At 39.0% G+C, this 10,322-nt stretch overlaps 1 protein-coding gene across 1 annotated transcript; it reads left to right on the forward strand.

The window, feature by feature from the left end:
* The first annotated feature begins 1,181 nt into the window (after positions 1–1,181).
* LOC105042539 (uncharacterized) lies at positions 1,182–8,961 on the forward strand. Its single transcript, XM_010919804.3, has 7 exons — positions 1,182–1,416; positions 4,226–4,292; positions 4,375–4,436; positions 4,525–4,614; positions 4,704–4,825; positions 6,744–6,798; positions 8,189–8,961. The coding sequence occupies exons 2-7, from the start codon at positions 4,226–4,228 to the stop codon at positions 8,390–8,392; spliced, it is 600 nt and encodes a 199-aa protein (XP_010918106.1). The 5' UTR covers positions 1,182–1,416; the 3' UTR covers positions 8,393–8,961.
* Positions 8,962–10,322: the final 1,361 nt, after the last annotated feature.

A 10,322-nucleotide genomic window follows, 5' to 3' on the forward strand; every position in this document is an offset into this window, starting at 1 on the left:
AGAAAAATTGTTGAACCATTCTTCCATAGGAAACAAAAGGCTATGAAAGAAAAGACTATCACAGGATGCTATACAATTTCCAAACCAAAAAAGGAACCGTGTGAGTAGCCTGGGAGTAAAAAGTGTGGCACTTCTAGTGCTACTTTCTTTGCACTTCCGTCTACCTTCCCAGCTTCCACGAAGCGTCGGGACTGGGGAACGCGTAATCCACACCGAAGATTTCCTTGGATTGCTTAAGTTGCAAGCTTCCTTTGCCTCTCGTTTTCACCCTTGGAGAAGGTGCATGGACATGGATACATTTTGGGCAACCGGCACTATTGTTCTAACTCCTAGGGGACTTGGTTCGGACCTGGTCCATGCCTAGAGTAGAGACCTATAAACTTTATTTCTCAAATTAACCTGGATATATTCCTGGCCCAGAGATAATAAATTTAAAATAAACTAACAAAATAGCCAATATCAATACCTAATGACTTTACCAACTGAACCAATTGACACTCTTCTAATCCATCTAATAAACTGATTCATGCCATAGGTCCAGTCCAACCCGCACCTCAAATTAAGACTCACTCTTCCATTAAATCAATAATTTATTCGAATAATTCATAAATAGCAATCCTAGTGGACCCAACCGGTCTCAGCTAGAACATGAAATATCTGTTCAAATAGCAAAATCTAGCCCCTTAGCTTAGACCGGACTTCTCATGTGGACCCATCAAATAGTAGGTTAGATTCGAGTCTAAAACTAGACATAAATTTGATTTATTTTCTTTCCAAAGTCCAGTGTCCAGTCAGTTCCTGACCCAGCCCGCTTGCAGTTGATCCGGCCGTAGAGCCCTACCAACCCAACCGGTGACCTGTGGTAGCCGGTAACGCGAGCTCAATCACCGGAGGACCACTAGAAAGCCACCCACAGCCAACCGCCGGTACCAAGGGAAGGGATCCGAAACTTGGATGATAAATACCACTACGTTTTCAAAAGATGTACCCCTTTTGTCTCAGTCGCTCGTTCTCGTAGAAATTGACAAGGGGGATTGCACTTATTTAAAACGGGAGTGAATATTATACAGATCTCAAATTATTATATGACACTGGTATAAGTAATCAATAAGGCCTGTGAGTCATACTCTGCGCATCTTAAGTCCGCCGACTTCGCCCACCTATAAATAATTGCAATTAGAGGTGGACCATGCACCTCAATTTTCTCTACGTGGGCGAGCGCGTGCGAAGGTCTCTCGGCTCTTGAAGAAACCCTAATTTATTTATTTATTTTTTTTCGCGGAGCCCTAAAAAATTTCGTTCCCCTTTCTTCCCTTCGCATCCTTGGGAACCCTCTCGGTTGTGAGAACGTTTCCCGTTCTGCTCTTTGAAACCCTACGTCGTTGAGGGAGGAGATATCTTTCTTCTGCGGATCCGGTGAGTTTTCCTCGTCTATTGATCTATGCCATTTTCTCATTTATTTTTTTCCGTATTTTTCTTGATTAATTTGAAGAAATTCTTCTCCGATTCTGTCTTTTTGTAGCTTTGAGTGGTCTTATACATAACACGCTTGTTTCTTCGAAGAATTTATTTCGAAGTCCTAGGTTTTGTTACTGACCCTCTTTTGGTTTTCTTTTTGCCTAAGTGATAGAAATCGTAGATTGATCAAGATCGCTGAGATATTGTTTCTTGAGCATGATTTTTTTCAATACCTCAAAATTGGTTTGCTGATTGATGGGGCCCTGTGAGTGGTGTTCTAGGGTTTCGTATTTAAATTTCTTCAGAGTGTGGGATGGTTTCTTGTTTTGAATTTTTTTTTTCCAAATCCGTTCGTTCTATTGGTTTTGATGGAGGGATAAGATAAATATATATCCCAAATAAGGCATTCCAAGGAGTTTGTTTCTATATATATATATATATATAGATGTTTTCAAGATCACAGGACCAGATTGCATCATGCCTTAGTCTTTTTGAAGCGTCAAAACTTCCTTTTAGCTTTTGCAGAGTATGATTGGAACGTTTATTGTTATTGGAGAGTTAATCAGAATAATTTGGGCTGATGGTGCTGAAAAACTTGTCGGAAGATTTGATTATTATTAGGATTCTGGCATATATATATGTATGTGTGTGTGCGTGTGTGTGCGCGCGCGCGCGCGCATACATACATACATACATGACGCTGAGATTCAAAGTGATGTGACTTTTTGACATTGACTGACTACTTGTGTTTATGTTTTCTTTCAAACATTGGCATTTTGCTCCATACTCCTTGGAAGAGATACACTTTTAGAGGTTGTTTGAACAGTGTTTAAAATGAATTACCCTGATAGTCTGATGGTAGAAGGCTTGGATGATGATTATGGTGATGATGAAATCTATAGTCTTGTTTTCCCACCATATGTTCTCAAAACCTATTGATTTCCAAACAGTAGTGGTTCAGTGTTGTTTGGGTTGCTCTCATCTGTGAAGGAAAATTTGTCTTTTCACTTAAACCGAAGAAAAAGCATGTTGACTGCATGCTGCTCTAATACATAACGGTATACTCAGATAACTATGGAGCTAAATTTATGAAAGATTAAAAAAAATATCAAGCGTATCTCAGCATTCATTATATGTCATCCTTTTAATAGGTATCAATATGATTCTTGAGCTACAAATATGAGTGTTGATATGTACATAATTATAGTCAGGTGAATTATATTTGGGAATGATAAATATCGGTTGAATATTTTATAGTCCAACCTGATTTGAAAAGGGTAAAAGTAGGTACAAGATGGATATTGTGTTCTGTAGTTCTTAAGAATTTCCAATCAAGAAACCACTGTCAAGTGATGGATCTTATGAAATCATGGTTTTCATAAAGGTGCTGGAGCTTGTAGGAAAGAAAGACTGCATCCAGCAAAAGTTGGTTGGTTATATTGATATGTGTGAGCCAAAGATCTCATGAATCATAACCTGTCAATGGAAACTCCTTACTTTATGAAAAGCAAACATCAGTTAAATACCATTTCTTTAAAAAAAGCTCCCTTCTGTTGGAATCATCACTTTCATTGTATCTGCTGTGTGACATTTTGTTGGTCTGAGATTAGAATGTTCATTGCATAATTCTTCTAGATCTTTGAAAGATAAGTTACAGTTAGTCTCAGTCAACAACAGCTAATTGGTGTCATCTGTGGTACTCAGTTTCTTACCGTTCCTGTAGGCTTTAGCTAATCATAAATACACGTCTATGTCTATAAGATTAAAATAGATAAAATAAGGAGAAAGTGTGGAGAGCAGAGGCATGGTTTCATTATCCATTTTTGTAGTGAATACTGAATACACAAATTTCATCTTTAGTCTCCACTCCACACCTTGCTTCCAGGAAAGGAAGAAAAAGAAAGATATTTTACAGCAGAAAAACCTCCCAGAGATGGCGTGAAGCACTTTCCCAATAGAGGAATCCCATGATCAATCTCTTTGTAAAAGCTCCATCATGGCCAATATTTATCTTATCATCACCGCCATTTTCCTTTTTCTTTTCATAGCTATTCCTGGATTCCCCTATTCCCCTCAAATCACCTTAGAACTTTTGGTCAAATAACTAAAATTTGACAATCATGTTGCCATATGAGATCATTGAGACAGGTGTATTCCTTTTGATTGCCTTGTCTATGGCCTTCTTTTAGGAGAAGGCCATAAAGGGGAGAGATAGCTAGGGGATGGGGACACAGAAAACGGGCCCAAATTACACTAGTCCCAGATTGGTAAATCTAATTCCTACTGGGTGAGATGATTAAAGTGGCTGTAGGGAAGAGAGCTAGGGGACAGGGATGTGAATAAGAGGGCTCTGTGTACTTCAACATGTGAACTCAATGTTCTTAGGGGGTTGACTACAGGAAAAAAGAATAGAAATGGTGTCTTGCATATAGAAAGATTCCATAGTACTTCTTTGTATTTGTGTATGCAGCCATTCTGATTGTTCCTGAACACATAACTCTATTTCCTTTTTTGTTTATTGTTCTTACTTGTTCAACTCACATGGCCAATGGATCTTATACATACTGTGTTGTATATTTTGCTTAGCATTTAGAACTGCTCTTTGGTCTCGCACGTCAATGGTGCATAATGTGGTTTCTCTGCTTCTTCAAGCTGATTCTTAGGAGCCTGCCAGTGATTGAAACAAATGTTTTTATTCTTGCAATGCATTGTGCCTCTTGATCTTATTCAATGCTGCCAGTAATTATTCTTTTATTTGTAATTCCAGATGGCAGCTAAGCCACTAACAACAGAAGCAATTGCCCTTACTGAGAAGAAAATGGACATGACTTTAGGTATGCTTGTTACTATCATTTGCAAGTGTCATAACAGAAAAAAGGTTGGCTTTGTAATCCCATGCCTTTATGCTGGTTGTAGATGATATCATAAAATTGTCGAAGAAAAATAAGTCTAAAGGGAAAAGACCTCCAAGGCAGCCGGTGAGTGATTAGTTTTCTAAGGATTCTATTAGTGCAGGTGCTCTTTTTTATCATAAAACTGTTGCAGCTAAAACTTTTGAATTTCTAGATCAAAAGCCGAGGTTTCCAGAATGGTAATTCTTCCCAGGGTAGCACTAAGGCTCAGCGATTCATGGATTCTAGATCATCAATTAGGCAGGTAAATTAGATTAAAATATATTCTTGTCTTTTAAAAAAAAGAAAAACTCGTGTTTATTCTCTCAATTCTTGTGATACATCTGTTTTCAGGGTGTGCTTGCACAGAGAAGGTCAAATTTTCATGGGAATCAGTTTCCTGTAACAACGGAGGTTGCTCGGAGGGCTGCTGTTGCGCCTATTCGTAAAAGGGGGGCTAACTGGAACTGGCAAAGGTACTTATGTTTTGTACTTTTTCTGTATGCTACTTGCTAAAATTTTCTTTTTCTTCTTCTTCTCATCATTATTCTTTTCTCGACTTTTCATTTGACCTGTATTTCTACAGGTAAACAACGGTTCCTTCCTGTCAATGATGGAAAGTCTTCCACATGCATGCATTGAGTTATCATGGTTGTTAGTGGAACATCCAGGTGTTAGATGGGTTCAACATACATGAAGCAGCTAGTTTATCTATGGGAAATTCCACTTCTCAGTATACGAGATGAGATGTGTTCTGTTGTTGATTTTAGCCCTGGGAAATTGCACTTATCTCAGAATGCTTATGCTGCTTCATTTTGGATATATTCAATCTATACATTGGGAGTGTATGTGGGGGTTGAGTATTGCCTGATTAAATTTGGTTGAGTAGCTGCTTTAGTTTAATGACGACCATGGGTGATGTCTGGTTCACGTACAGACTATTCTTGTACAGATAGATGTGCATTTGATATTTCACTCTGACTCATAGAGGATGAATTGGAAATTTTTTACATTCATCCTTTTCTGCATTTGAGAGTTAGATACGTCATTAAGGATGTGATATCCCATTCTCTCTCAGAAGGTATAGCCTTAAACCTGAGCAGAATGGAGTAAAAGGATTCATGTAGCCAGCCCCAACTAGTTTCGGATTAAGGCTTAGTTGAGTTCAGGTGGCCGATGGTTTCATCTATTGACTTGGAAGCAAGCACTTGGATCCTAATACTTGAAGTATGGATTTTACTGCATAGATTTCTTTTTGCATTTTCTGAAGGGCAGGTATGTTGTGCATGGAATGCTTCTCTTTCCTCTGCTTATCTTGGATTCTCAGATCTCTTACCGTTCTATAAGGCTTGCTACTGTCAGATATAATCAGTTTCTTCATGTAGACCTCCGTGGTGGTTAGACATTCTGCATCCATGGATTCCACAACCTTAGTTCTTTTGAGGAGTTGAATCTCGGGATTTTTGTTGCATGAGCTTAATTTATCTGAATCTCATGAACTATTATTTATTAGCATCCTCAGAGCTGTATGAGGTGATATTGGAAGTTCTTCGACGTTATACTTGAGTCCTTAAAGTTTCCGGAGTGGATCTGCTGTCCCTATACTATACATGCAAATCCTTTTTGAGTCAATTTTGCCACTTGTATCTTGAGCAACCTACCACATTGAATGATGGTGGACAAATGTGAAAATGATTTGTTCTTCTGAGTCACACTTATAGGTGAAGGCCTACTTTGAAGATAATTGAATTAGATGACAATGGATATTTGTGGTACAATGTTTAGATTGGCAGTTGTATTGTCTCTTCAAGTGCACCTGAACTGCTGGCAGTTTTGATGCAGGCAAGGAGTTTTAATAACACAAGGTAGTTTCCTAATTTTTTTCTAGGAGTTCTTCATCAGTCTTTCATCTTTCTGAAACCCTTTGGCTTGTTGGGTTGTGCTGCCATGTTAATGAAATTTGATTTGGAGGAACCTTCACACACAAGTTCGAAGTACTTTTGCAATGAATGAAGGACTTATCACTTGCGGTGCAGCATTATTATCATGTTTCTATTTGGCTGCCAATAAGATAGAACCTTGGACTCCTGGAAAACTCTCCATACCTCAATATTTGTGAAAGCAGCAAACTGTCGGTTGGGGATGTAATTGAGCCTGGCCATGTCAGCAATAGAGTTATTCAGTTTCTTGGCTGTCACATCTATCGGTTTGTTTATACACTCTTATTAGAACTAGTTTTTTAATGATGTTGGTAAGTAAACCTCAGACTTTGTCTATATGGGCAATGATAAAATCTGCTTTAATTGTCACCCATTTTGTTACAGGCCTTTTTTAAGCGTTTGGTGTTGAAGTTGCTATTTTTTTTCCTATTAGTAACAGTTGTTTGCTATGCAGAGTTGCAGTCGCGTCAGTACAAAGGAAGTCAGGTGATGGTAGCTTTGCTGGAAAGGTAAAACCTGAATTTCCGATTATCTTCAATAAAATAATATGGGCAATTGATGATCCTGCTTCACGTTTGAAGTCTTATCTGTGTTTTGGTAATGTGTTGAATGATGCATGTAATAACTTTTCACTAACAGGTTAGTTTCAGTCACATATAATGATTGACAGAAAAACAGACATTGTGCCTGTCTTTATTCTTGTAGTTTATGGTAACATTAGTATTATAATAGATGTGACTTCTAAGCAAGATTTGAAGCTTTGGTGAATTCTGGGGCTGAAACTGACCACTTTCTGGTGGTTTTGGCCCAGCCAAAACTGTCTGAAAATTAGATATGGATTCTTTTTTAAAGTTTTTATATGTGGCATTTACTATTTCATAACCTTGGGATTATTTCTTGAGTTCTTTATGCATATAGAGTACTATCAATTTTCTGAGGTTTTCTTTCTTTTTTCAACTAAAAGGGGCAATAGATGATAAGCATAATCTTGATGGACGAAGACCTCTGGAAGGGCCTTCCCATATTCTGCTAATTCCAATAACTAAATAGAAGATCCTGCCATTCATGTAATACAAATACTGCATTCTTAACTGCACACAATTTGTTAAATAGTCACTTGACCTAAAAATATGATGAAGTAATGTTCAAATTCAATATACTTGTGAATTCCACTTGAGGAAAAAATAAAAATATAAAGATTTGGGTTCACTAGACACTGAAAAGCTTCACAAGTTGCTTAATAAAGTGAAAACTTTCAAAAAATTGGAGTGCAAAAATTTTATAATTTATGTTCAGAATCAAAGCCTAAAACAGTTGCCGATACTCTTTCCTAAGTGTTATATCATAACTTTTTTCTTCTTTTCTTTTTCTCCCCTTTTTTCTTTTCATTTTTTGAATTTTTCCTTATTTTTTGTGTTGAAACTTGAAGTTAAACTATGAAAACTGCCAAAACACAAAAAACTCAACTGAATTGAAAACATGGCCTAATTTTTGAACTTTGGTTTGGTTGTGATTATGTTTTGCAATTCTTTTATGATTCTTTTTGATCTAGAAACTTGTAAAGTGATTTAATTAATTTAAAGTAAGATGGTCATTTGTTTTCAATATTTTGGAAGCTGGACATTGCCTAAAATTTTTATTAATTTTACATTTTTTTCCTCTGCAAGTACCAGGCCCGCTGTAAAATGTGATGTTTCATCCTGGTGTGTGTAAAAATGGCATCCTCTTCTAGGTTTTCTAACTTGTTTCTTGCAAAATTTGATGGTTATGGATAGTGTACATAGTCTTTCAATTTCTGGTTCTCTTGGCTGTTTGGGTTCCATCCATGGCTGATCTGAATGGATGTTAGAGTTTGTCCTTACCTGATGGTTCATGGATTCTGCTAAACCATATATGCAGGATAAGGTGGTTTCGAAGCAGAGGCCTCAGACCTTGGATGCACTATTTGCAAATATGAAAGAGCAGAGGATGATGGTGATGTCCCAGCAGACAATGAATGGTAATGGCAGTCATACTGCTCCAAGGCATCGTGCCCAGCGGCGAGGCAGAGGTGGAGCTCCAGTTGGTGGCGGTGGCCGCTGGTTTGGAAACTTTGTCAAGTGAAAGCATTGGTACTGCCTCGTATAGGTCACGTCTCTCATTGGTTTCCATTGTATCCTGCTCGGTGGTGCATCTACCATGTTATCCTTTGAAAAGGTGCTGTTGATTGCGTGGAAGAAGAATGGAAGGAGGACCACTGTCATTCCCCCCGGTATTTACATCTTCTGCATCTTTTAGCTGCGTGAGTATGCTATGCAGTCTGTTGTTACGCTTTAGAAATTGTCAGCAAGTTTGTCTTGTAGGAATCTTGATGGAGATTTGTAATTATTGGATCAGAATGATTGGTTCTAGTTGGTTCAGATTTGTAACCAGAATGATTGGTTCTAGTTGGTTCAGATTTGTAATTATCGGGACCAGAATGATTGGTTCTAGTTGGTTACCCTCAGGCGCTGGTGCTATTTCCAGGAGCCAGGTGGTAGTGGTAGCAATACTTGGGGGAAAAGCTGCGTCAGCTAGAACTATAATGTTTGGTGTCCCTGGATCTTATATTCTGTAATTGCATTGCATTGGAGTTTCTTGGAGGAGCTCTAATGCTGGTTGAGAAGTAAATTTCTATGGTGTGCATAAAGTTATTTTGGGGTCTTTAGACTGTATTCTAAAGCACAATTGGCGGCATATTCCTAGTTCCTACTCGACCAGCATATCGGAGCAGCAGATGAAGCTGAATGATCGAGATCATAATGTTGGAAGCTCCACTGTTAAGGATGCAGCTAGCTGATAGTGCTTTTATGGTGGTACAATTTTTAATTAAGTTGATTTCTGTCGGTAAATAATCTGTAATTACTGGAACATGGTTGTGATCGACATCTTTGGCTGTGTTTAGGACCTGGAATCTGGTGTTGATCTAGGGATTTCGGGATGGTGCTGCTCAATAATATATGGCACCTATAGGCTATGCTTGTGGATTTCAAGTTCTTCCTGAGGTGTCTTTCCCGGTTGCGTTTTTTTTTTTCTCTCTCTCTCTCCTTCCTTGACCTCCGCGGCTGCCGATTGTGCATTTAATGAACCAAGGAATCATCAGTGCACGAGAGACGCAAAATCTTCTGACCGGTGGTTATTTTTTCATTGCTGCTCGCGCAATTGTTTATGCAGCTAGCTAGGCATTTTTGTTGGCTGTGGTTTAGGATCTGAATGGTTCAGTGGAGAAGCCTATCTTATCTCGGCCAAAAGCTCCATGGGTCTCTCTCTGTATTGTGCTTTTTCCCCTCCTGATCCAAGGGTTGAAATTGGGTCGGGTAATATCCGAGCTTGGTCCGAAAAAATTTTTCGGACTTCGAATCGAATTTAGATTCGATTATTTTGAGAAAAAATAGGTTTGAATTAAAGTTCGAGTCAAACCCGAGCCCAATTGGACCAGTTCGAGTTTGTCCTTATCATCTCTCACTTCTTTAACATCGCCTCCTCCCCTGCTTTGTGGACTTCTTATTCTACCTCGTCGGTCTCGCGGTTGATGCCATCGGAGCTCCCATCTCTTTGGCATCATTGATACCAACTTAGATGATGTCTCTTCCATCTTTTTGACCTCGCGATCGTGGTCGTCGGAGCTCTCATCTCTCGGACATTGCCGACCCCGACGATGCCTAGCCTCTCGACCTCACGATCGATGCCGTCGGAGCTTTCATCGGCTGCCACTGGAGAGTCCACCCATACCCCTTCGAACCTACCGATTAGTTGCGCTGCTTTTCCGTCAATTGCTGCATGTTCATCTTGATTGTCGCCACTGTTGTCACGTATTTCTCCCAAATCTCCGTCGGCGGTGTAGGAGGAGGTGGCAGCTGCGGTGGCCATGGATTAGACGGCTAGGAGCTCCGAGCAAGAGCTTTTCGGCTTTTTTTTTTTAGTGAGGAAACATCGGGGAAGACCGAAGCAAAGTGAAACATCGGATCAGGACTTAGGTTTGGATCTAATAGACTAAATCAGTTAGTATTAATTA

Source organism: Elaeis guineensis, chromosome 2, assembly GCF_000442705.2.
Source record: "Elaeis guineensis isolate ETL-2024a chromosome 2, EG11, whole genome shotgun sequence".
Lineage (NCBI taxonomy): Eukaryota > Viridiplantae > Streptophyta > Magnoliopsida > Arecales > Arecaceae > Elaeis > Elaeis guineensis.

What these genes read in the sequence shown, in the direction of transcription:
- LOC105042539 (XM_010919804.3), top strand. Translation starts at nt 4,226, where the DNA reads ATGGCAGCTAAGCCACTAACAACAGAAGCAATTGCCCTTACTGAGAAG. An exon ending in GAAAATGGACATGACTTTAG is followed by an intron (nt 4,293 to 4,374) that starts GTATGCTTGTTA and finishes TGCTGGTTGTAG; the next exon opens with ATGATATCATAAAATTGTCG. An exon ending in CTAGATCATCAATTAGGCAG is followed by an intron (nt 4,615 to 4,703) that starts GTAAATTAGATT and finishes ATCTGTTTTCAG; the next exon opens with GGTGTGCTTGCACAGAGAAG.